Source organism: Cnephaeus nilssonii, assembly GCF_951640355.1.
Source record: "Cnephaeus nilssonii genome assembly, chromosome: 17".
Lineage (NCBI taxonomy): Eukaryota > Metazoa > Chordata > Mammalia > Chiroptera > Vespertilionidae > Cnephaeus > Cnephaeus nilssonii.
The window spans coordinates 36,660,379-36,687,877 of record NC_137088.1 but is presented as its reverse complement, the minus strand read 5'-3'; the positions used below and the strand labels follow the sequence as shown (position 1 = coordinate 36,687,877).

Sequence of the window (27,499 nt, the reverse complement as noted above, 5' to 3'; positions counted from 1 at the left end):
GTTGGGACAGCGGTGAGAAGGCTGGGTGGCTTGGAGGATGCAGTGGTGGGAAGAGGCCCAAAGAAAGGCTTCGAAGGCAGTTGGGGTCAGGCTCTGCACTGCCCTGAAAGCTCCTGGCACACGGAGTGTGGGCTTTATGTGCAGGAGGGCGCCCTCTGGAGGGTTTTTAACAGGAGGGACAGAGCATAGAATAATGAGCGAGTTGGAAACACCTTAAAGATGTGGGATGCTGGACCTTTTATTTCACGGGAAGAAGAAAACTTCCCCCAAAGCCACCCAGCCATCTGGGGCAACGCTGGGACTCCCGCCTAGGTTCCTGGCTCCTAATCCAGCCTCTCTGCTTCCTGCTTCCAGGAAAGTCCGTGTGCTCCAAGCAGGGTGGGCCTGGGGCAGAGAACCAGTTAGGGGGATCTTGAGGCAGCAGAACAGCTGATGGTTAAATGCCACCTGACTTGACGATTGACTTCAGGGGGCACAGGACCCATGTAGAGACTCTTGGGACAGTGGAGGCACAGAAGGGGCTGGACAGCCCCTCAGTAGAATGTGGGGGACTGAGTACCTCCTGCTGAAAAACATCTCATCACCAGCTGCGGTGGGGGCTTCACCCTGACAGCCACCTGAGCTTGGACCTCTTGGCTGCAGGGCCAGAGGGCTGAAGGTGGAGACAGGTGGGGAGAAGACCCACAGCTTGTTCACAGCACCCTCGCCCCCACCAAAAGGAAACAACCTGAAACCCCAACTATGGTGACCAGGCACCAACTGAGACACGAAGCCTCTGCTTTTTCCTGACCCTGGAGGCCTCTGGAGGCAGGAGCCGCTGTGTTGATCTTAGATAACAGCACCAGCGAGCAAACACCTGCACAGACTGTGTTATCTTTGGGAAACGTGTTATCTTTGGGAAACAGAGAGGTGGCCTGTGTGATGGAAACACCCTGACCTCATACCACAGAGGCTGGTGGGAAGGAAGATCTGATGGATGGCAGAACCACTGAGGGAGGAGGGCGGTGGCACCCAGAAAAGTATCAGTTGGGGAGTGGGGACAGACCCAGGTGGGAAATGCATGCAAATCTGGACCAGGAGGAAGACCATAAACTTGGGGAAAGAGCCAACTTCCCTCCTCATTCCTTCCCAGGGTGGGTAATACCAAGCCCAGATTGGCACCTCCCTGTACCAGGATTCTCCTCAGAACTTAGTAGGTGCTCTATGCATGCTTCCTCTGGATAGCTGGCTGGCGATTTTCTTCCCATTGCAGGGCCTCGAGGGCCTGCCTTCATGAATGGAGAAACACTCGCCACTTAATTGCTATATGTACATGGTGTCTGAGAACAAATTATCTTTATGTACTTTCCACTATAATTTCATTTGTACTAATAATTAGTTGGCTTAGCAAGCACTTTTTTCATTAATTAGGCTGAACCTTGGTCTGAATGAGGCAGGGTCTGGGGCTGTAGGAAGAAGTGTTATTTTCTGAGATGGGGCTTTTCGGTGGTCTTTTTCTCCTAGTTCTGGCTCCCATAGCCTCTAGATCAGCATTGTTCAATAGAAATATCATGTCAGCTCCAATAAGAGCCTCTATGTGACTTTAAATTTCCTAGTTTTATTAAAAAAGCAAAGAGAAACGGGTAAAATAAAATTTAATAATATTTTAAATCTAAATACCCCAATATTATTGGTTCAACATGTAATAAATATAACAACGAGGTATTTAACCCTGGCTTCCTTTTAAGAAAATATTTTTATTGATTTCTGAGAGGAAGAGATAGAAACATCAATGATGAAAATCATTGATTGTCTGCCTCTTGCATGCCCCCTACTGGGGATCGAGCCTGCAACCTGAATCGAACCCAGGACCCTTTAGTCCGCAGGCCAACGCTCTATCCACTGAGCCAAACGGGCTAGGACCCTGGCTTTCTTTTTACTAAATCTTCAAAGTCCAGTGCATTGTATTGGTACATTACACAAGTCAGACTAACCACATTTTAGTACGCAGTAGCTGCTTGTGGCTTATGGCTACTGCTCTGGACAACAGTTCTAGATACTCATGGGTGCCCCTCTTCAAACTTCCATAACCGCAGCCATGCTCGCTCTTTCATCCCTGCTGTCCACACCAAGCCTCTCCCACTGGGGCTTCCCTGTTCTCCTGCCATCGTGGGGCTGGAGCCCCAAGTTGTCTCTTTCGTATCTTCAGTCTTTCTTCCCTCAGCCCAGGTCTCTAATCCTGGAAAAGTCTGTATTACACCAACTCCCCCTTCCTCATGCTGCCACTTCCAGGCAGAATTCCCTTTCTATGCATCCTATTCCTTACTGTGCACTGATCCCTCAAAGCCCTATAGCTCGACGCTCATCTCCACCCAGAGCTGCTGGTGCAGCCTTAGCCTAGGGACCACTACAAACTGTCGGACGTTAGGGTGAGGCCTTTAGGGGCGTGCAGTGTCACCTGCTGGGTGCAGACCTCGCTGAGTGCACTGGTGTCATGGGGGAAGCAGATCATTTTATGCCGCATCTTCTGATTCTGACCCAGATGTTTGGAGGGGGGCCCCAGGGTCCATATTTTAACAAGTATTTCTGAGTATAAAATAATACTTGATCCTAGCAGAAAATTTGGCCGTGTGGAAGGAAGATAAACTATGTATATTTTAACTTGCTTTAGAAAATTTCAAACATGAAAAAAAAGTAGAGTAATATGAGTCTCCAAACATCTACCATCAACTTCAACATTTATTAACATCTTGCTTCTTCTATTTAAACCCCACACTTTTTTTGCCTTTTTTGGGGCGAATAATGTAAAAGCAAATCCTAGTAATCATGTAATTTCAGCCTTAAAAACTTAGGTATATGTTTTTAACAGGTAAAATACATAGTTGCCTTATTTGAATCTGGATCCAAACAGAACCCACATTTGGTTGATGTATGTCTTAAGTCTCTTTTAGTCTACAACAATCTCCCTTACCTGTTCTTCCTCTCTTTCATTCCAAGTCATTTATTATATTTAAAAAAAATATTTTTTTTATTGATTTTAGAGAAGGAGAGGGAGAAAAGAGAAACATAGATTGGCTGCCTCCTGCACGCCCCCCACTGGAGATCAAGCAGTGCCCTGACCATGAATCAAGCCTGTGACTCTCAGGTGCACAGGACTATGCTCAACCAACTGAGCCACACCAGCAGGGCCCACGCCATTTATTAGAAAACAACAAAAAACAAAACAGGTTATTTGTCCTGTATAATTTCCCACCTTCTGGTCTTTGCTGATCGTTTCCTTGTGGTATTACTTAACTTGTTCCTTTCTCCCCTGCTTTCTGTAAACTGGTAGTTATATCTTCAGATGAAGTTTTGTTAGGATTTAACTTTTACTTTTGGGGGAGAATACTTCATTGTTGGTGTTGTGTACTTATTGAATTCCATTACAAGGCATACAATATCTGGTGGCTCTACTTTTACTGATGTTTTAAGAATAAGATTTATCCATGAATTCAAGTGCTAAATGATCCTATTCATTGTAAAGTTCCGTTAACTTTTCACTTAATGGATTTATCTTCCATTGATAATTGTCTACATCATCATTTATTAGGAATTACAAATGGTGATTTTTTAAAATTGTTCCTTAATATAGTTTATACAGGAAAGGCAAAATACATGATTTTTTTTCTATTTGTTTACTAATTTTCAAAGTACATTTGGTGTCCTAGCTACCTCCAAAAATTTTTAACCTTTTGCACTCGGATGTCGAGTGTAACTCGACACGGTTAGCATCAGTAGCAGCTCTTTTTATACTCTTTGAATGTATCAATAATTTGAAATATAAAAAATCCAAATAAATAAGTTTGTATGAAAAGAAACTCCAGTTTTTTATTCTACTGCCGCGCTTTGTAAAATCTGGGGTATTTAAAAAATTAAATCCCAAGTAGAATAAAGGAATCGAGAAAAAAGCGAGTGCAAAGGGTTAAAAAAATATTTTATTGATTTTTTACAGAGAGGAATAGAGAGTTAGAAACATCGATGAGAGAGAAACATCGATCAGCTGTCTCCTGCACACCCCCTACTGGGGATGTGCCCTAAACCAAGGTATGTGCCCTTGACTGGAATCGAACCTGGGACCCTTCAGTTCGCAGGCTGACGCTCTATCCACTAAGCCAAACCGGTCAGGGCTACCTCCAAAATTTTATTCCTATCATAAACTCAGGGATTTTTTTATTTTTTAAAAATTGATTTTTAGAGAAAGAGGAAGGGACAGAGATAGAGAGATAGAAACATTGAGAGAGAAACATCATCAATCGGCTCCCTCCTGCATGCCCTCTATGGGCAGATTAAGCTCACATGTGCCCTGACCAGGATTCTAACTGGTGACCTCTTGGTTCCTGGGTTGATGCTCAACCACTGAGCGACACCAGCTGGGTGGAATTTTTATTTTTTTAATCCTCACCCAAGATTATTTTTTCCATTGATTTTTAGAAAGTGGAATCGAGGGGAACAGAGAGAAAAATCGATGTGAGACACATTGATTGGTTGCTTCCTGCACACTCCCGACCCTGGCTGAGGATCGAGCTTGCAAAGGACGTTCGTGCCCTTGACCGGAATAGAACTGTGATCCTTCAGTCTGAGGGCCAGTGTTCTAACCACTGAGCACACCAGCTAGGGCTAAAGGTAACTTTTAAAAAAATATATATTTTTTATTGATTTTTTTTTTAGAGAGAGGAAGGGAGAGGGAGAGAGTTCAAAACATCGATGAGAGAGAAACATCAATCAGCTGCCTCCTGCACACCCCCTACTGGGGATGTGCCCACAACCAAGGTACATGCTCCTGACCGGAATTGAACCTGGGACCCTTGAGTCTGCAGGCAGACGTTCTATCCACTGAGCCAAACTGGTTAGGGCGAAAGGTAACTATTTTTATTGTGATTTTTTTCTTTGGCCTATGAATTATCTTTATGTGTATTGCTTACATTTCCAAATATTTGAAGATTTTCCAAATGTATTTATATTATTGATTTCTAATTAACTTTCATTATAGTCAGATAATATGTTTGTATGATTTCAGTTTTTAGATTTGTTAGTTTGTTTTAGGGTCCAGAAATTAGTCTGTCTTGATGATCATTCTAGATGCACTTGAAAAGAATGCATTTAAGTGTCACTGGATAGAATGTTCTATAAATGCCAGTTATGTCAAATTGAGTGGTAGGTTTTTTTATGTATTCTATAAACTTACTGATTTTGGGGACTCTACTTGTTCTGTTACTGAAAGAGGAGTGCAGAGATCTCCAACTGTAATTGTAGGTTATTTCTCTTCAGTTCTGTCAGTTTTTGTTTCACATATTTTGAAGCTCTATTTTAGGTGCATACACATTTAGATTTGTTATGTAACCTTGATGAATTCATGTTCCTTTTTTTATGTTTCTCTTTATCCCTGATATTTCTTGTTCTTAAGTCCTTTTATCTTATATTAATACAGTTATCTCCTGCTCTTTGAAAGTTCATGTTATGCTGCTTCATTTTTATGAAAGACCTACATTATTATCCGTTTTTACCAAACAAATCTGAAGAGGATTTTCATTTTTATGAAAATGTCAAAAAGCAAAGTGTTCGCCGTTTATTTTGCAGCAAGCCATTAGAGGCAGCATGCACTCCGAGCAGCAAGAGGCACCACCAAACTCCCTCTCTAGGACCGACACTCAGCATCTCAGCACCAGGCCACCAGAGCTTCGAGCTGTGTCTGTGAGTTGCAATGAACATAAAGGTTCACACAGCTTTTTAAATATGTTTTCATATTCTTTGTATAAATACCCAGAAAAGAAATTACTGTGTCATATGGTAGTATAATTTAAAAAAATTTAAAAATGTTTATTGATTTCAGAGATGGAGATAGAAACATCCATGATGAGAATCATTGATTGGCTGCTTCCTGCATGCCCCCTACTGGGGATTGAGCCCATAACCTTGGCAGGTGCCCTTGACCAGAACCGGGGACCCTTCAGTCTGCAGGCCAGATAGTTCGTTGGTAATATATACAAATAAAACAGATTTCTGTATATTGATTTTATATCCTGCAACTTTACTGTATTCATTTATTTCTATTCTTTTGGTGGGTTTTTGTTATTGCTTTGTTTAGGACTTCCAGTACTTATTATGTTGAATAAGAGTGGAGTGAGCATCCTTGTCTTGTGATCTTAGAGGAAAAGCTTTCAGCTTTCTACCACTGAATATGTTAGCTGTGGGTTTGTTATTTATAACTTTTATTTGAGAGGTTTTAAATCATAAGTGGATGTTGTATCGTGTCAAATATTTTTCTGCATCTCTTGAGATATGATTTTTATCCTCCACTTTGTTAATGTGGTGTAGCACTTTCATTGATATGTGGGTAAATTCAACATAGTATTTGGTGTGTGGCAAATTCAAGTTTTGCTTTTTGGAATTTTCTGGATTTTTTTCCTGAATATTTTCGATCTGTGGTTGGCTAAATCCCCAGATGCAAAACCTGCAGATATGGAGGGCCGACTATACTTGTTCCTCTCTATGTAATATGTCTTTTTCTCTGGCTGCTTGTATAATTTAAAAGTTTCAGCAATTTTATTATGGGGTATGTATGTGCGTTTAGTGATTCTTCTACTTGGGTCTCCCAATTTTCTTGGATCTGTAGGGTTCTAACTTTTCAATTTGAAAATTTCTTTCTTCAAATATATATATATTTTAAAATATGTTTTTTGATTTCAGAGAGGAAGGGAGAAACATCAATGATGAGAATCATTGGTCAGCTGCCTCCTGCACACCCCACACTAGGGATTGAGCCTGCAACCCGGGCATGTGCCCTGACTGGGAATCGACCCATGACCTCCTGGTCTATAGGTCGATGCTCAACTACTGATTCCCGCTGGCCAGGCTCTTCAAATATTTTTGTCCCCCAAACCGCCTTAAATTTGTTTTCTCCTTGGGACTCCAATTTATACATTTTAGACTATTTAATACTGTCCCACAGTTGCTTGGTTCATCTTTTGAGTTCCTTTTTCTCTGCACTCATTTGTAGTTTCTACTGCTCTCCAGACTTAATGTTACCTTTCTCACTGTAGTGTTTAATCTGTTCTTACTCCCATCCAATATGTTTTCACTTTACTGATTTTTTCATTTCTAGAAATTGTTGGCAACATTTTTTTATCTTCCATTTTTATGTCCTTTTTCCTTTACATTCTTGAACATATTTATAATAATGTTTTAAGGTACTACTCTGCTAATTACATGGTTTCATTTCTGTGACTGTCAGGTTTTTCCCCTCCTCTTCTGGTTATGGGCAATATTTTCCTGCTTTTTTGCTTGCTGGTAATTTTGGATTGGCTGCTAGACATTGTGAATTCTGTTTTTCCTTTAAAGAGTGTTGGGCTTTGATCTGGCACCAAGTGAAATCATTTGTGGATCAGTTTGGTCCTTTCAAGGCTTGCTTTAAGATCCAGAGCAACCTTTCCTCTAGACCTAAATTAAGATTTACTATTAAGGTGTATGTCTTTTTTAGTACCCAATGTCTTATGTTTATGAAGTTTTTGCACTCCAGTTATTGGGAAAATGAGCTGCTATGAGTTTCCAGGAATTGTTTGGTCTATTGCTTTCCAGTCATGAAGAGTTTCACCCTTGATACATGCAGGTTAATAATCGGTCTAAGATTCTAAGAACCCCTTTTGCAGATCTCAGGAGCTTGCTCTCTCCTTCAGTACTCTGCCCCCATATGTTGTGGCTTGGCTTTCCTGAACTCTGATCGGTCTCTTCAACTCAGTGAGACCATTGGATTCTGTCTCCCTGTCCTTTGGCCGGCAGTAGGCTGGGACAACTGTGTTCCCCTCACTTGTTTTTGTTCTCCCTAGTACTGCCTGTTGTCATATATACTAGTGTTTACAGTGTGATGAAAATCACAGCCGTTAATCCTTGTGCAGAAGTAGAAACCTCTCCTGTAGAACTCCTATAACGGAAGCCTGTGAAATTTCTAGTTTTGACAGTTCTCATTGACTTGCTGTTTTCTATTCAGAATGGATAATTATTTGATGGTAATTATTGGGCTCCCTGGCTCAAAGGATCATAAGAAACCGCCACCCTCCCACCCCCTAATGTAGATCCCACACAGGTATTATGGCTATGAATGGTGAGGCCCTACTCCTCCAGATTCAATGGTTTGAGGGACTACCTTAATGTCAGGGGGTTCCTTTTGCCACACTAGCTGCTTTGTTTTTGTGAAAGGATTAAAAATCGATGGCTGCTACTGCCTTTTTGTCTTGTCCAGCACTCTGTTTACCTTTTAAATTACCCTTTTATTCATCTCATTTGGGTAGCAACTGTCCTGGAAGGTTAACATAGTATTTCCACTTAATTAGCTTAGTTTATGGTAATAAATTTGGGGGTTTTTCTTACCCCCAAATGGTGAATTTGTTACTACTCTAAGCATAAACTGTTGAAGGTGATAATTTTATATCCCTCCAAAACTGATCCTCACTGGTGTAAATTACACACAGAGCACATGGCCAGGACACCACTGACCTATTACCAACCCAGTGTGTGACATGCAACTAGTCCCTTCTCATTCATTTGTTGACAGTACCTGGCACCATCAGGAAGACTACACTTGTCCCTGGGGAGCACAGTTTGTCAGGGAAGGCAGACATGTATGTAGAGCTAACTAGAATTCAGTGTCGTCTGTGTCCACTGAGAAAAGTATGCAAAGGTGCCTCCTTGGGCCTTTCTTTTCTCATGTGAATAACAGGAAAGAAAAACCACACAAAAAAATCACCTGCAGTTTTCATGTTGTTCTTCAAAGGCTTGGCTTGGATTTTACCGAGTGACCTGGAAGTCTGGGTGGGCTGGGCCATGGCCTCTCTATCCTCACTTCAACCAACTAGTTTCACCGCTTCCCATTTTATATATTACAATCTAACATTTATTTCAAAACAGGGGTTTTGCTGCAGAAAAACAAACGCAGGAAGAGAAACAGAAGAATAGGGACCCACACTTACCTGTGCTGTGTCAGCCTCTTGAGGTGAGTGGCTTGACGTTTTGTCTAAGTGCATTCATATCAAACTACTGTGATCACCACCCCTAGGTAACAGTTGAGGAGCCCCCTCGTCCCCTCGTTCTACATTGAGAGTACTGGCTTTACCAACCTGGCAGTGTCAATTCTGTGCCAGTTCCTCAGTAAATACCCAGTTTGTTGTGCTGCTTAATGTGTGAAAGAGCCAAATGTACCGCCAGCTCACAGCAGGTCTCAGGAAATGGGAGCTATTGTTGTGACTGCCGATTCAGGCGAGGGTCCCAGGGCCTCTGCTGAGAGGTGATCGTTGGCTCAGGACCAATTTAGACCAGAACCATGGTCTCCATCACAGGCCCCTCCTATCACTGACAGGGTCAATAAACTGAACGAATGGTGCCCTCCCTTCCGGCCAGTCTCTTAACTACATTGATACTTGGTTAGTACTGTCCTGCACTTACATGGCATTTTGTGGATCACCCACTTATTAGCTCATTTGAGTCTTGCAACCATTCTGTAGGGCAGACTTTATTAGTCTCATTCTACAGAAGAGGATGTGCACACAGAGCCAGGGTTACAGTGCCCATAACTGAAGACCTAGTCTAGCACTCCTTGTGTGGTACTGTCTGTATAAACTGAATCACAAGGATGCGCACACTGTGACTGACCAACAAGAGTCAAAATGAACTTCTTTAGGGAGGATAATGTAGGGAGAATTATAAACATCATGTTTAATTACTTTGGAAACAAAAACTCCCAAATAATGCCTGAACCCAAAAGGTACATAAAAATGGCCAAAAAATATTTTTAAATAATAGATCATTTGTAGGTTTCCCCTCATGAATGCTTTGTAAATTACAAACCATATCAAACATGTTAAGGCAGATGATCAATCTCGTTGCAGTTTTAACTATTCCTGGGAAAATAATCTTGGAGCGCTTCCTTTCCGCCGTTTGGTATGTTGGTCCAGGAATTGGCAAGTGGGGAGCTGGGCCCCGTCAGTCTTGTCACTGCTCATTCTGCTGGCCCTCTGTGACTGAAGCAGACACGGAACCCTGGCCCTTGTTGACATCACTGATGCACACCCACTGCCCGTCGACTGACTCCTTCCACAGGGTCACCTGCAAGCCAGCACACACACAGGTCAGCACCCCTTCCTGCTGCTCTCATCTCACTGGACACCTGAATGAGGGCCAGAATTCCTATAAAGAACCATGGCTCACAGCCATGCGGGTAAACAGAGGACCAATCTTGATTTCCTCACTGAAATCCCATCATAACAGAAGAAAAATAAAAATCTGCACAAAGGAGGTGACATGATTTCATTCCCCCTTGAAAGAACAACTATTCATGGACAAGACACCACTAAGTCCTAGAACAGGGGAGGGAGTGAGGCTGATAACCCCTCCCCCCTCCGCACTAGAGACCAGGCCGAATGCATTAGAGCGGTAAGAGGGATGCCACATGCACCTCTCTCCCTCAGGCAGGTGTGGTTCTTCCGGAGGGAGGCGAGCACTAGGATGACACCCAGCACCACAAGAGGGGATTGTAGGTGAACCTGTGGGGTCAACCACTGGGAACCTGACTGTGACGGCGAAGGGGCTTCCAACACCCAGCACTCAGATCTGCGCAGACCGAGTTCCTACCTGCAGAATCCAACCAGTCCCAGGGAACAGTCTGACCAGGGAACTTGGTGAGTGCAGATCGCCTAATTCCGGTCCCCAAACAAGAGTTTTGCCCACTTTTGTAAGTCACAGCCCTACCTGCTGCAGGAAGAGCCGGCAAGAACACCTCGAATCCACATGTCCCACCAACTGTGTAGCTGAGAGGAAGGTGGGCAGGCAGAGCTGATTACCTCCAGAGCAAAGCCAGTGGCCCTGTTCGTCCATGTCATCCGTTGGGGCATGGACTGGCTTGAGTCAAAGCCATAAAGAACATTAGTGGCCTTAGAGCTGCTTTTCCTGCTAAGCCCAGGAAAGAAACTAATTTGTAACTACACTTACTGCTGAAAACAGCCTTCAGACCAGGGACCCTTCCCAGAGCACATGCGAAGCGGTGTATCCCCTCAAACAGCCCTGCTTCTGACTATGGCTGTTCCTGTCTCCAGAGCAAAACAAGTGACCTCACTTGACCAAGATATTCAGTACACTCTTGCCTGATTGGGGTCCCCCAATGAGCTCTGGCTGCTGTCCCATTGTCCCACCAAAGCAGGGAAGCTAATTCACAGCCCCACCTACTATTGAGTAGAATACTCAGTCCTGACCACGCAACCGTGAAGCTCATTCTATAGACTCACTCGGGCAGGAAACCAGCCAGCAATCCTATCTAGCTGTTCTCAGCCAATGGCACACCCTGCATCCCCCACCTCAGAGCTCAAACAACTGCCTCACCCAAAGACATACCCTAACAGCAAAGGGTCTATCTTTGCTATTAGGATCCCATCTGTCCAAAGATATTACCAACAGACACGTCCAGAAACCCAAACTGAACTGTCTCTGCCAAAATGAACCTGTGAAGTCTGGAATAGGAGACCCCTTATTCCAGTGTGCAGATACCAAGGATCATGAGAAACCAGGTAAATAGGACACCACCAAAGGAAACTAATCAAGCTCTAGTACCTGATACTAAAGAAATGGAGGCCTGTGAACTATCAGATAATTCAGAATAATCCTTTTGAGAAATTTAGTGAACTACAAGAATACATAACTAAATGAGATTAGTTAAAACAATGCATGAATTACACGAACTTTGGCAAAGCAACAGAAAACATCAAAAAACTCAAATCCTAGAGCTTAAGAATTCAAAAGCAGCCTCAACAATGTACAAGAAAGAACTATGATCTGGAAGATAGGACAGTTGAAAGTATCCAGAAGAACAAGAAAAAAGCAGAGTATAGAAAGCCTACAGGAATTATGGGACCTAATGAAACCACCACCACACAAAACCAATACAGTAGCCTCCCCCCCCATCCACAAGGGATATGTTCCATGACTCCCCCAGTGGATGGCTGAAACGTGGATAGTAGTACTGACCCCTACACATATATACCTACAACAAAGTTAATTTATAAACGAGGCACAGTAAGAGAGAGTAACAATAATAAAATAGAACAATTGTAAACAGTATACTATAATAAAAGTTATGTAATATGGTCTCTTTTTCAGTTATTGTACTATACTCACCCTTTATTTAAAGGAAGCTCTTTTTGGCATATGTGAATTGCCAGCATCACTACTCTTGTGCTTTGGGGCCATTAAGTACAAAAAGGGTTACTTGAACATAAGCACTGTGCTATCACAATAGTCACTATGATAATGACATAGATATGCTGGACAAAGGGATAATTCATGAACCGTGGGTTCCTAAGTCGATGATCAACCACTGAGCCACACCGGCGGGCTAGAAATATCTTTTAAGAAAATTGGAATTAAACAGTAATAAAATATGCAGAAGTTAACATCCTTATATAAACCTTTTTTTTTCATACTACCTCTTAAAGGGCAGTAAGATTTAAGGATATAATTAGGACACGTGCTCAAAATGCAGGCCTCATTAACTACATTTTCCAGTGGGCAAAGACAAATGGGGCCCTGTCCCCAGGTCATGGAAATGCCGTGTACCTTATTATCTCCACCCGAGACGGCCAGGATGTTGGCTGTGATGGACCAGCTCACGTGCCACACAACATCATTGAATTTGTGCAGTAGTTTGGGAGACCACGTATTGCTTGAGGCATCGTCACAGGTCCAAATGAATACACGACCATCCTGGGAAGACAGGAGAGTCAGAAGATGGGGGCAGTTTTCATGTCTTCAAAGTCACTTTGTTTTAGTTCCCTCTGCTCTGTCTATACTTTCTCAACTGAATGGGTCTGGCTGCCTAAAAACCAAGTTCAGAGAATAAGAAGGGAGAAAAAAACCCTCTCAAAAATAGGACCAAACAAAACAGGCACAAATGATATTTATAAAAGGCCTGGCTTAATTCTTGCCTGGGGTGTTGGTAGCCAATAATTAAAGGCTTGTCCTTGGTCTTAATTTTGTGATATGCCTGGGGAGTGGGTAGATGAGCCCAAGGTCTTAAGACTTTCCCATTGCCCTGGTCCTTGTTTGGGAACAATCTCAGAATTGTACCTGAGCACTTCCATTCTCTGCTCACACAAGGTTCAGCAGGGGAAGCTGGTCCTGCTCTTGGCTCAGTGGAGGCAAAGCCACTTGTGGCTTCACTTCAAGAGTTCACTGTGTGATGACCTGCTCCACCGCTCTGCTATCTGCACGGCCCAAGGGTACTTGTTGCCCTGCTCTCACTTTTCAAGGACTCTCTTCTAGGGGACTGTAAGGGCTGATGGGACTCACTCAGAGATTAAGTAACACGGGATGCCCTCTTGGGTCTGAGCTGACCTGGGAACAGCTGGCGATGGTGCTGGTGGGTAGACCAATGGAAGGGGCCCAGGCCACGTCTCGAACCCAGTCACTGTGTGCTTCCAGCTTCTGTTCCTCCTTCCACTGGCCATCCTCTTCCTCCCTAAAGGGGAGATCAGAAGAGAATCAGGTGGCAGCCCAGGAGCCTGTCCCACACCTCTATTGTGCACGTGATCACATTCCTTCTCCACATTGTAAGCTCCACAGGGGCTGAGAAGCTATTCCATCTTCCTGATTTCATGTGTTGAGTCCGTAGAGTTTTATCCAGTTCACCAGCTAAAATGCACTGCTCTTCCATAGCAAGTCAGCTCTAGCAACTAGGAATTAGGGAAAGAGTGAAACTGCTTCAGCTAACAGCAAGGGGTGTGTGTGTGTGTGTGTTTTTTTATTTTATTGATTTTTTACAGAGAGGAAGGGAGAGGGATAGAGTTAGAAACATCGATGAGAGAGAAACATCGATGAGCTGCCTCCTGCACACCTCCTACAGGGGATGTGCCCGCAACCAAGGTACATGCCCTTGACCAGAATCGAACCTGGGACCCTTCAGTCCACAGGCCGACGCTCCATCCACTGAGCCAAACCGGTTAGGGCGAGGTGTGTGTTTTTTTTTTTTTTAAAGAGAGAGGGGAGGGGAGGGGAGGAAACATTGATCTGTTGCCTCCCATATGTGGCCAGACCAGGGATAGAACCCACAACCAAGGTATGTGCCCTGACCAGGAATTGAACCCACATTTTGGTGTGTGGGATGATGCTCTAACTCACTGAGCCACCCGGCCAGGGCGAGGTGTGTGTTTTTTAAAGGATGTCCTCTGACATTGAAAATAGTACTAGTATTCTATGGGCAAGAGGAAAAAAGAAAGATGATCCTGTTTTTTGTGAACTGTGGCTGTCATGGGAGGTAGAGTAGAAGGTAAGAAGTGTCCCCTTGAGAAGCCCACGAACCCCACTTACTTCCACAGCTTGATGAGGTTGTCACAGCCGCCTGAGGCAAATTTCTTGGTGTAGTTGGGCTTCTGTCCTGATGGCTGGTCTATGAGGCTTCCAGGTACAACAGCAGGGGCCCAGCTGACGGCATTGCAGCCAATCTGTAAGGGGGGGGGGGGGACTTGTGACTTTGCCCTTTTGCCTGGCAATAGAACACTGCTTTGGCAGACCCCAGGCTGGTGGTCATTTACCCTCTAATCCTCAGGACTGGCTTATGTAGGACAGCTGTTTTGATGAACTAAGGATTAGCCACTCATAATTCTCCTTGAAGGATTCCTACCAGGGTGTATATTTTTCAGCAATATGCATTTAAAGTGAGAATTAGGGACTCGCAGGAATTTAACAAACAGAACGTTTTTCAAACATATGAAAGGGCAGATTCAGAAAACCACACACAGTAAATGTATAGCTTAGTGAGTTACTCTAAAGCACTCTTGTAACCATCACCAAGTTAAGAAATAAGACTGCAATTTACCCCGAAAGCCCTGCCATCATGTCCTACTTGAATCACAGTCCCTTTTACCCCATAAGTACCCATTATCCTGACTTGTAATCTTTTTGTTTTAGTTTGTAACCCAAATGTGCATCCTGACACTAAAATTTAGTCTTGCTAAGTTTTTTTTTTTTGTTTGTTTGTTTTTTTTTACTGTTTTTTACATCTCCTAATTTATAGCTTCCTCCTCTGGTCCTTTTATTCTTTATAATTTTTCTGTTGAAGAAATCAGTGTCATCTCAGGCTGGGTTTTGCTGTTGCATACTCAGTTCAACATGTTCCTATGAATTCCTACATTGTGAGCTGGATCCATGATGGGATCAGACTCAGGTTTGACCCCTTTGCCAAGACAACATGTGGTGGTGTATTCTTTCATCAGCAGGCACATGATGTCAGCTTGTCTCTATGTTGTTAGAACCTGTCAATAATTTAGGCCTCTCTTAATTCACTGAGCGTTACAAAATGGTGATACTGCAATTCATTTCTTTGTCATTACATGGAATACCCTAGATAGGGGCAATTCCCCTCATAATATTTGGCTGCCCAGGGGTACAGATCAGATAGGAAAGGCAGAATATGCTTCTTTCAGAATTGGTTCCCTAACTTTCTCCAAAGATGACTGATTCTCTCTTAAATGTATGAACTCATGGATTTAAGCATATGTGGTAGGTTCAGTTCGTTGCAATTATTCTCATTTTTGACACTCATACTGCCCATTTTTGGCACTGGGAACCTGTCCAAGTTGGCTCCTTTGACATAATCCTAGTACTAGTATGTCAAATATCACTTTATTTCTTTTCAATCTGGTATGACAAGACGTACAAGCTCATCTTGTACATTTCCTACTTCAGACCTGGAATTGTCATTTCCTCAAGCGTTTTGGTTTCCTTTAGTGAGAAGCTGTACCCAAGACCATAATCTGGTTCTAAGTATGCTCACTGCCACATAATTATTTATCTTAGAATAATATTGCCAATATAATTACTAAAATCTTTAATAAAGTGTTTACAATGTTCTTCCTATTCTCCTCTGGTTCTTTTTTCTTTTTTAAAATATATCCTTATTGATTTCAGAGAGGGAGAAACATCAATGATGAGAGAAAATCATTGATCAGCTTATTCCTGCACGCCCACACTGGGGATCAAGCCTGCAACCCGGGCATGTGCCCTGACTGGGAACTGAACAGTGACTTCCTGATTCATAGGTTGATGCTCAACCACTGAGCCACGCTGGCCGGGCTCTCCCTGTTTTTATTTTTTTATTTTCGTGGGGGTGGGGAGGAGGTGTTTGTGTGTGAGTGGTACTAACATGAAAATATGTGGATCTTCAGCTGCTCATGTGCCACACTGTTGTTTTTGTTAAATCTAACCAGAGGATATTTTTTCCATTTGAAAGAGTAAAAGGGAGGGGAGGGGGGTAGAATGAGAAAGAGAGAGATAGAAACAGCGATGTGAGAGAGAAACATTGATTGGTTGCCTCCTGCATGTGCCCCAATCGAGGCTGGGAATTGAACCTGCAACCCTTCAGTGTGTGGACCCACACTAACCACTGATACACACAGGCCTGGGCTGCCACAGCATTTTGACAGTTGTACTCTATCTGCCTTAGCAGAGCACAATGGCCAATATATCCTATACTCTGCCTTCTAACCCTCATTTAGTCTTAGTTCTCTACCATAAACTGTGTATTTATATAGGCATACCTTGGAGATATTGCAGATGTGGTTCAGACCACTGCTATAAAGTATCAAAATAAAGTGAGCTGTAATCTTTTTGCTGGTGGAATCTTGCCTTTAATTTGTAAAAAGCACAATATCAGCGAAGTGCAATAAAACGAGGTATGCGTGTATAAATGTCTTTCTAGTCATTTTTGTTGTCTGAAGCTTATTTTCTAGTAGACACACATCGATTGGTTGTCTCAAGAAGGGCTCATGAAAACAGTAATTCTTGAGTTCTTGTATACTAACAACTTTTTATTCTCCAAAATAAAAGTTTAAAAACAGCTTTGAGGTATACCTGACATTAACTGCACATAAAGTACACAATTTGATGAACTTTGACATAGATATACCCTGAAAAACTAACACTACAATCAAGATAACAAACATATCTCTCTCCCCAGCTGCTGGTAAGGTGCTCCATCCTTCCAAGGAAGCTAAAGAGGCCCTCACTTCACCTGGCAACAAGCACCACACCACGGCCTCCATCTCAGAGCTGCATCTACCCAGCCACTATCTGCACGATGGCCCTTCTCCCGCATGACGATGTGGAGCCAGCGATGGAGGAGAAGATCAATGCCCTCATCAAAGCAGCTGGAGTAAATGCTGAACCTTTCTGGCCAGGCTTGTTTGCAAAGGCTCTGGCCAATGCCAACACTGGGAGTCTCATCTGCCATGCAGGGGCTGGTGGACCTGCCCCAGCTGAGGAGGAGAAAGTGGAAGCAAAGAAAGGAGACTCTGAAGAGTCTGATGACGTCACGGGCTCTGGTCTTTTTGACTAAACTTCTTTTGTAACATATTCAATAAAAAACGGAACTTTGTTAAAAATAAGCAAACACGTCTTTCAAAGTGCAGAAAGAAAAAAACTTAACACTAAGAATATTCCACCTGGTAAAGTTATTATTCAGATTCGAAGGAGAGAGTTTTTTCTAGACAAGCAAAAGCTAAAGGCCGAAACCGGTTTGGCTCAGTGAAGAGCGTCAGCCTGCGGACTCAAGGGTCCCAGGTTCGATTCCGGTCAAGGGCACGTACCTTGGTTGCGGGCACATCCCCAGTAGGGGGTGTGCAGGAGGCAGCTGATCAATGTGTCTCTCTCATCCATGTTTCTAACTCTCTATCCCTCTCTCTTCCTCTCTGTAAAAAATCAATAAAATATATTAAAAAAAAAAAGCTAAAGGAGTTCATCATGATTAAATCAGCCTTATAAAAAGTTAAAGGGACTTCTTTAAACTGAAATAAAGTGTGCTAATTAGTAACAAGAAAACTAATGAAAATATAATCTCACAGGCAAAGGTAAACAAATATATAGTAGCGTTAGTGGACTAATCACTTAGCTACTATGAAGGTTAAAAGATAAAAATAGTAAAAATGACTATCACTTCAATAATTAAAGGATACAAAAGATAAAAAGATGTGAAATGTTACATTGAAAACATAAAACACAGGTGGGGAGAGTGTAAAAATGTAGAGCTTTAGAATGTATTTAAACTTAAGCTACCAACTTAAAACAGACATATATATAGGTTATTATATGTAAGCCTCATGTGAACCACAAAGCAAAAACCTATAGTATATACACAAATAATAATGAGAAAGGGATCCAAGCATGCCACCAAAGAAAGTCATCAAACCACAACTAAGAGGAGAGCAAGAGAAGAAAGGAACATAGGAAGTACAAAGAGCCACAAAACAATAAATGGCAATAAGCACATACCTATAAACAATTACTTTAAATGTAAACAGACTAAATTCAACAAAAGAATAGGTGAATACATAAAAAACCAAAAGCCATGAATATGCTGCTGACAGGGTAATTTCAGATCTAAAATACAGACTGAAAGTGAAGAGATGGAAAAATGGAAAACAAAAAAGCTGGGGGGGGGGGGGGGAAGGGTCACACCTGCAACCCAGGTGTGTGCCCTTGGCCAGGAATTGAGCCCATGACCCTTTGGTATAACATGCCTATACTTATGTTAGACAAAATAGACTTTAAAATGAAGACTGTAATAAGAGATAAAGAAGGGCATTACATAATTATAAAGGTGTCAACCCAACAGATATTTATAATATTTGTAAATATTTATGCACCCAACATAGAAACACCTAAATATATAAGCAAATATTAACAGATCCAAAGGGAGAAATAGGAAACAATATAATAATAGTAGGAGACTTTAATACCCCACATCTGATTTTCTCTGGGTGATACATCAATGGATAGATCACCCAGAGAAAATCAGTAAGAAAATATCAACCTTAAACAACATGTTCAATCAGAGAGACTTAACTCAAATGCACATGGAAAATTTTCCAGGACCTACCACATGTTAGGCCACGAAACCAGTCAAATTTAAGAAGATTGAAATCCTATTAACACATTAAGTGCCCAGTCAGTCACCGGTGACTGACACTGTCCGGAAGACAAAACAGGCTGGGAGCTTAACGTGTTCAACATCTTTTCTAACCACAATGGTATGAACTAGAAATCAATGATGAGAAAACTGGAAAATTCACAAATATGTGGAAATTAAACATCATGCTACTGAACCATTGGTCAATGAAGAAATTAAAAGAGGAAAAAAAAATAACTTGAGAAAACGGAAACAGCCTTGGCCAGTGTGTTCAGCAGTTAGAGTGTTGGCCCACAAACCAAAGGGTCATGGGCTCAATTCCTGGCCAAAGGCACACACCTGGGTTGTAGGTTTGACTCCTAGGCCTGGTGTGTGTGTGTGTGTGTGTGTGTGTGTGTGTGTGTGTGTGTGTGTGTGTGGTGGGTGGGGTGGGTGGGAGGCAACCAAGTGATGTGCGTCTCTCACATTGATGTTTCTCTAACCACTAAGCACACCATCCAGGGCAATTTCCATTTGTCTCAGGTGAGGATTAACAACAATACAAACAGAATACAGTATACCACAGTTTATGGATGTAGAAAAAGTAGTTGTAAGAGGGAAGCTTCTAGTGATAAATGTCTACCTCAAGACACAAAAATATTCAAACAACCTAACTACATCACAAGTACTAGAATAAAAACAAATGAAGTCAAAAGTTAGAAGAAAGGACATAAAGATCAGAAAGGATTTATAAAATAAAGACCAAAAATACAATGAAACTAAGAGCTGGTTCTTTGAAAAGATGAATGAATAAATTCCTAGAAACATACAATCTTACAAAACTGAATCAGGAAAACATGAATAGACCAATAACAACTAATGAAACTGAAGCAGTAATAAAAAAAAACTCCCAGCAAACAAAAGTCCTGGAAGGGATGGTTTCACAGGCAAATTTTACCAAACATTCAAAGAAGAATACCTATCTTCTTCAAACTGTTTCAAAAAATTCAGGAGGGGGGAAGACTTCCAAGCGTTTTTTACGAGGCCAACATTTTCCTAATTCCAAAACCAGATAAAGACACTATAAAGAAAGAATTATAGGCCAATATCTCTGATGAACATAGATGCTAAGATCCTCAACAAAATATTAGCACATTGGATCCAGCAATACATTAAAGAGATCATACACCATGATCAAGTTGGATTTACTCTGGGGTTGCAAGGGTACAATATTTGCAAATCAGCAAATGTGAATAATCACATAAAATGAAAGCTAAAAATCACATGAACACATCAAAAGATGCAGAAAAAACATTTGATAAAATCCAGCAGCCATTTATGATTAAAACTCTCAGCAAAGTGGGAACAGAGGAATCATACCTCAACATAATAAAAGCCATTTTGACAAACCTACAACCAACATCATATTCAATGAGCAAACCAAGTGTTTCTTTTAAGATCAAGAACAAGACAGGGATGTCCACTTTCACCACTCTTATTCAACACTAGAGGCCCAGTGCACGAATTTGTGCATGGGTGGTGTCTGGCCGGCCTGCCCTAATTGGGTGATTGGGTTGGCCAGCCTAGGGAGGGGATGCAGGGGGTTGGCTGGTTGGGAGGAGGGGCCGTGGGCGGTTGGCCAGCTGGCCCCGCCCCCCTGGTCAAACTCCCAGTCCAGGGGACAATTTGCATATTACCCTTATATTATATAGGATAGTAATGGAAGTCCTAACCACTGCAATCAGATAAGAAATCATAAAAGGCATCCAAACTGGAAAGGAGGAACTAAAACTGTCATTATTCACAGATGACATGATATCGTCCATAAAAAACCTAGACACCACCAAAAAACTACTAGATTTAATAAATGAATTTAGCAAAGTAGCAGGATACAAAATTAACACCCAGAAATTGGTGGCACTTAAAAAATATTTTTACTGATTTTGGAGAGGAAAGGAGAGGGAGAGAGATAGAACATCAAAGATGAGAGAGAATCATTGATTGGCTGCCTCCTGCATGCCCCCCACTGGTAATAGAGCCCAAAACCCAGGCATGTGCCCTGACAGAAAATTGAACTGCAACCTACTGGTTCTGAGGTCAACACTCAACCACTGAGCCACACAGGCATTGGTGGCATATTATACACCAATAATGAACTCTCAGAAAGAGAAACTAAGGAAACAATCGCATTCACTACTGCAGCAAAAACATAATAAAGAAGGTTCCTAGGAGTAAGCTTAACCAAGACAGTAAAAGACCTGTACTGGGAAAACTACAGGACATTGAAGAAATAAATAGAGGAAGATACAAACAAATGAAAGTATATACTGCGTTCATGGACTGGAAGAATTAACATAATAAAAATGTCCGTACTACCCATGGCAATCTGTAGACTCAATGCAATTCCTATTAAAATATCAAGGACATGTTCCATAGATCTAGAACAAGTATTCCAAAAAATGTATATGGAACCAAAAAATGACCTTGAATAACCTCAACAATCTTGAGAAAGAACAAAGTTGGAGGGATCACAATACTGAATATCAAACTATACTACAAAGCCACTGTAATCAAAACTGCCTGGTATTGGTATAAGAACAGGCATATAGATCAATGGAACAGAAACAGAGCCCAGAAATAGAACCTACACCTTTATGGACAATTAATAGTTGACAAAGGAAGCAAGAGCATACAAGGGAATAAAAAAAATCTCTTTAATAAATGGTATGGGGAAAATTGGACAGGTGGATGCAAAAAATAAAACTAGACCACCAATTTACACCATACACAAGAATAAACTCAAAATGATTAAAAGGTTTAAATGTAAGTCATGAAATATAAAAAAACCCTAGAAGACATAAGCAATAAGTCTCAGACATCTGGCATAGCCTTATTTTACTGACATATCTTCTAGGGCAAGGGAAACAAAGGAAAAAATAAACAAATAAGACTACATCAAACTAAAAAGTTTCTACACAGCAAAAGAAACCAACAAGGTGGAGGAAGATGGCTGCTGACGGGAAGGCAGACTGCAAGATAGTGTGTGAGTGAGAGAACGAAAGGTGTATGGACGTATAGGGAGTGTATATTTGTGGGTGAGGGACAGCTATACTCCAAGGGACTGTTGGGGATTGCTGGACCGGGTTCCCCTGACCAGGCAGCCTCCACTGCTGCTGAAATCTCTCCCGGAGCAACCGGCTCTGCCGTGGAAACTGCACAATCTTGAAGGGGAGAGTGGCTGTTATTAGAAGACTATACATTCCGGGCCTCTACAATCATAACACCCAGGGAACAGCTGCGAACCCAGGAACACCGGGTTCCATGACTACGTGGACTCAGATGCGCTCTGCACCTTCTCATGGAAAGGTCAGTTTCACCTAGGAAAAGGAGAGAGAGAGCTACATAACCAGGTACCCGGAGAAGAGAGATCATGGGGAGACAAAGAAACAGCCCGCATATGAAAGAAAAGGAGGCATCACCAGAAAAGGAAGTAAATGAAATGAAGGCAAGCAATATGTCAGAAAAAGAATTCAGAGAAATGGTCATAAGGTCGCTGAAAAATATGGAAGACAAATTCAACAATATGTGTAAGAACCAAGAGGAAATGAAGAACCAAGAAGAAATGAAAAATGACATCGCTGCTATAAAGAACTCAATAGAAAGAATCAACAGTAGACTAGAAGAAGCAGAGGACTGCATCAGCGAGCTAGAAGACAAGGTAGAAAAAAATACCCAAGCAGAGCAGCATCTAGAAAAAGAACTTAAAAAACAGGAGGAGAGCCTTAGGGACTTTGGGACAACACGAAACGAAACAACATCCGCATAACAGGGGTGCCAGAAGGAGAGGAAACTGAGCAAGGAATAGAAAACCTGTTTGAAGAAATAAGGACAGAAAACTTCCCTGATATACGGAAGAAAAAACTCACACAAATCCAAGAAGCTCACAGAGTCCCAAACAAAATGAACCCCAAAAGACCGACAGCCAAGGCACATTATAATTAAACTAGAGGCCCGGTGCACGAAATTCGTGCACGGAGAGGGGTTGTCCCTCAGCCCAGCCTGTACCCTCTGCAATCTGGGACCCCTCAAGGGATGTCCGACTCCCCTTCCTAAACGGGCAGTCGGACATCCCTCTCACAATCCAGGACTGCTGGCTCCCAACTGCTTGCCTGCCTGCCTTCCTGATTGCCCCTAACCGCTTCTGCCTGCCAGCCTGATCACCCCCTAACCACTCTGCTGCCAGCCTGTTTGCCCCCAACTTCCCTCCTCTGCCGGCCTGGTTACCCCTAACTGCCCTCTCCTGCAGGGTTGATCACCTCCAACTGCCCTCCCTTGCAGGCCTGGTCCTTCTCAACTGCCCTCCCTTGCAGGCCGGGTGCCTCCCAACTGCCCTCTCCTGCTGGCCATCTTGTGGTTGCCATCTTGTGTCCACATGAGGGCAGGATCTTTGACCACATGGGGGCAGCTATATTGTGTGTTGCAGTGATGATCAATCTGCATAGTACTCTTTTATTAGATAGGATGACATTTCTTTCTTTTTTTTTTTTATCCTCACCTGAGTATATGTTTCCATTGACTTTTAGAGAATGTGAAAGAGAAAGGGAAAGACAGAGAGAAACATCAAAGTGAGAGGAATACTTAGATTGCTTGCCTCCTTCCTGAGCCCTGACCTGGGCCCCAGCCAGGGAGGAGCCTGCAACTTAGGTACATGCCCTTGATCAGAATCTAACCTGGACTCTGCGGTTGGCAAACCTAGACATTATCCACTGAGCCAAACCGTGTAGGGCAGGTTATGACATTTCTTAGCCCTCCAGCAGCGGACCTTCATTTTTTTCTCCAGGAGTGTGGTGGAAAAGCCCTAGATCACTTTTTTGGATTCTTATACCCAAGTTACTAAGAATATTACCAGTGGCATACAGGGAGCTTAGCCAATGAGTGGTCAGAAAAGGTATTTCCTCTGTAGTTCACACCTATCTCCTGTGATCTCCGGCTCCACCCCTGCCAAGGCCTAAAGCCTCCAGCCCTGGGCAGGGACCCCCAGCTGGCTCTGATCGCCCTGCTCTACTCCTAGCCAAGGCCACAAGCCTCTGTTTGAGGCTCAGGCCCTGGGCAGGGACCCCAGCTGGTTCCAATTGCCCACAGACACCCACAGCTGGCTCTATCGCCCGGATCCACCCACGGCCAAGGCTGCAAGCCTCTAGGCTTGGGCTCTGGGCAGGGACCCCCAGCTGGCTCCGATCGCCCACAGGGGACCCCAGCTTGCTCTGATTGCCAGGCTCCGCCCTAGCGGCCAAGGCCGCAAGCCTCTGGCAGAGGCTTGGGCTCTGGGCAGGGACCCCCAGCTGGCTCGGATCACCTCCAAGGGACCCCAGCTGGCTCCGCTGGAGGGCTCCACCCCAAGCCAAGGCCTAAAGCCTCTGGCAGAGGCTTGGGCTCTGGGCAGGGACCCCCAGCTGGCTCTGATCGCCAGGCTCCGATCACCAGGCTCCGCCCCAACGGCCAAGGCTGCAAGCCTCTGGCCAAGGCTTGGGCTCTGGGCAGGACCCCCAACTGGCTCTGATCTCCCCGCTCTGCCCCCATCCAATGCCGCAAGCCTCTGTTTGAGGCGCGGCCCCTGGGCAGGGACCCCGAGATGGCTCTATCCCCCGCTCCATCCAAGGCCAAGGCCTCAAGCTTCTGTTTGAGGCTTGGGCCCTGGTCAGGGACCCCCAGCTGGCTCCAATCACCGCAGGGGACCCCAGCTGATTCCAGTGGCCCAGCTCCACCCCCAGCCAATGCCGCAAGCCTCTGGGCCCTGGACAGGGACCCCAGCTGGCTCCGATCGCCTGCAGGGGACCCCAGCTGGCTCTGATCACCTGTGGGGGACCCCTGCTGGCTCTGATATTCCCCTCTGATCTTCGGCTCCAATATCCCAGTTCCAACAACTGCTCTCCGAGGCTGCAGCCATCTTGGTTAGGTGTATTTGCATATTCCCTTTCTGATTGGCCGGTGGGCGTGGCTTGTGAGTGTAGCAGAGTGATGATTTGCATATTACTGTTTTATAGATAGGATTGGCAAACACCAAAGACAAAGTAAGAATCTTAAAAGCAGCCAGAGAGAGACAGAAAGTTACCTAACAAAGGATCCCCCATCAGACTAGCGACTGATTTCTCAACAGAAGGGGAATGGAATGAAATATACAAAGTCATGCAAAGGAAGGGTCTGAATCCAATAATACTGTACCCAGCAAGGCTATCAATCAAAATTGAGGGGGAAATCAGGAGCTTCACAGACAAAAAAGGACTAAGGGAGTTTATTACCACCAAACCAGCAATGAAAGAAATGCTAAAGGGTCTGCTGTAAAAAGAAGAAATAGGAAGCAAAGAAGGAACACAGGTGTAAAGAATAAAAATGGCGACAAACAAGGACTTATCAATAACTTTAAATGTAAATGGATTAAATGCCCCAATCAAAAGATACAGGGTAGCTCAGTGGATAAGAAAACATGATCTATATATCTGCTATCTACAGGAAACCCACCTCAGAAAAAAAAAAAACTCATACAGACTGATGGTGAAGGGATGGAAAAAGGTGTTTCAGGCGAATAGAAATGGAAAAGAAGCTGTGGTAGCAATACTTATATCTGACAAATTAGATCTCAAAGTGAAGGACATAACAAGAGATAAGGAAGGCCACTTCATAATACTAAAGGGAACAATCCAACAAGAAGAAATATCTCTGGTAAACATATATGCACCCAATACAGGAGCACCCAAATACATAAAAAAACTCCTGGAGGATATCAATACAGTCATAGTAGGGTACTTTAATACCCCACTATCACCACTGGACAAATCCTCTAAACAAAAAATCAGCAAAGAAACATCAATCCTAAAAGACTCACTAGACCAGATGGAATTAATTGACATCTTCAGAACATTTCACCCCAAAGCCACAGAATATACATTCTTCTCAAGTGCACATGGGTCATTTTCAAAGATAGACCATATGTTGGGTCAGAGGCAAAGTCTCTTCAAATTCAAGAAGATAGAAATCATATCAAGCATCTTCTCAGATCACAATGGCATAAAAATAGAAATCAACTACAATAAAAACAATAAAAAATATCTAACACTTGGAGACTAAATAGCATGCTATTAAACAATGACTGGGTTACCAGAGAGATCAAAGAAATAAAAAGCATCATGGCAACAAACGACAATGAAAACACAACAATCCAAAATCTATGGGACACAATGAAAGCATTCTTGAGAGGGAAGTTCATAGCTCTACAAGCCTACTGCAAAAAAAAAACACAAGAAACAATGGTAATAAGTTACCTAACCCTACAACTCAAAGAGTTAGTAAGAGAGCAACAAGAAAAGCCCAGCATAAGCAGAAGGAAGGAAATAATAAAGATCAGAGCAGAGATAAATGAAATAGAGACCGAGAAAACAAAAAACAAAAAAAAACAAAACACAAAAGATCAACAAAACCAAGAGCTGGTTCTTTGAAAGGATAAACAAGATTGATGAACCTCTAGCCAGGCTCACCAAGAATCAAAGAGAGAGGGCCCAAATAAAATCAGAAATGAAAGAGGTGAAATAACAACCAATCCCACAGAAATACAAACGATTATGAAAACATACTATGAACAACTCTATTCCAACAAACTGGTTAACCTTGAAGAAATGGACATATTCCTAGAGAAATACAAACTCTCAAAATTCAACCAAGAAGAATAAAAAAACCCCTGAATAGGCCAATAACTACTGAAGAAATGGAAACAGCAATCAAAAAACTTCCAGCAAACAAAAGCCCTGGTCTGGATGGCTTTACAGGGGAGTTCTACCAAGCATTCAAAGAAGAACTAAAACCTATCCTCCTCAGACTATTCTAAAAAATTCAAGAGGAAGGCACCCTTCCAAGCTCTTTCTATGAAGCCAGCATTACCCTAATCCCAAAACCAGATAAAGACACCACAAAAAAAGAGAACTATAGGACAATATCCTTGATGAACATAGATGCTAAAATCCTCAACAAAATTCTAGCAAATTGGATTCAGCAATACATTAGAAAGATTATATACCATGACCAAGTGGGATTTATTCTGGGGATTTGGATGGTACAATATCTGCAAATAAATGTGATACATCACATAAACAAACTGAGAGACAAAAATCACATAATCACATCAATTGATGCAGAAAAAGCATTTGACAAAAATCCAACACCCTTTCTTGATAAAAACTCTCAGCAAAGTGGGAATAGAGGGATCATACCTCAACATAATAAAAGCCCTATATGACAAACCTACAGCCAACATCATACTCAATGGGCAAAAACTAAACCCATTTCCCCTAAGAACAGGAACAAGACAGGGATGCCCACTTTCACCACTCCTGTTTGACATAGCACTAGAAGTACTAGCCATAGCAATCAGATAAGAAGAAGAAATAAAAGGCATCCAAATTGGAAAAGAAGAAGTAAAACTGTCCTTATTTGCAGATGACATGATACTATACATAGAAAACCCCAAAGACTCCATAAAAAAACTACTAGACCTAATAAATGAATTTGGCAATG

The 27,499-nt window shown here is 42.7% G+C and overlaps 1 protein-coding gene and 1 long non-coding RNA gene across 6 annotated transcripts in view; one reads left to right on the top strand and one right to left on the bottom strand.

Moving 5' to 3' along the window:
* Positions 1 to 2: 2 nt before the first annotated feature.
* LOC307113486 lies at positions 3 to 12,606 on the top strand. 5 transcript variants are annotated; one of them, XR_013814846.1, is made up of 6 exons: positions 3 to 4,877; positions 5,596 to 5,709; positions 5,849 to 5,992; positions 8,920 to 9,004; positions 9,897 to 10,135; positions 10,476 to 12,606. It is a non-coding gene; the product is annotated as an uncharacterized lncRNA (long non-coding RNA). The 5 variants fall into 5 exon arrangements; XR_013814847.1 differs by having other exon boundaries at positions 5,596 to 5,992; XR_013814848.1 differs by having other exon boundaries at positions 3 to 5,228; positions 5,272 to 5,992.
* The window catches only part of SEC13 (SEC13 homolog, nuclear pore and COPII coat complex component), a 41,364-nt gene continuing 23,564 nt past the window's right edge, over positions 9,700 to 27,499 (bottom strand). The window contains exons 6-9 of the mRNA XM_079795101.1: positions 14,362 to 14,495; positions 13,390 to 13,513; positions 12,613 to 12,759; positions 9,700 to 10,113 (exon numbers count right to left, since the gene is read on the bottom strand). Coding sequence (XP_079651227.1) covers positions 10,000 to 10,113; positions 12,613 to 12,759; positions 13,390 to 13,513; positions 14,362 to 14,495 — 519 coding nt within the window. The 3' untranslated portion in view covers positions 9,700 to 9,999. The remainder of the gene's footprint in view (positions 10,114 to 12,612; positions 12,760 to 13,389; positions 13,514 to 14,361; positions 14,496 to 27,499) is intronic.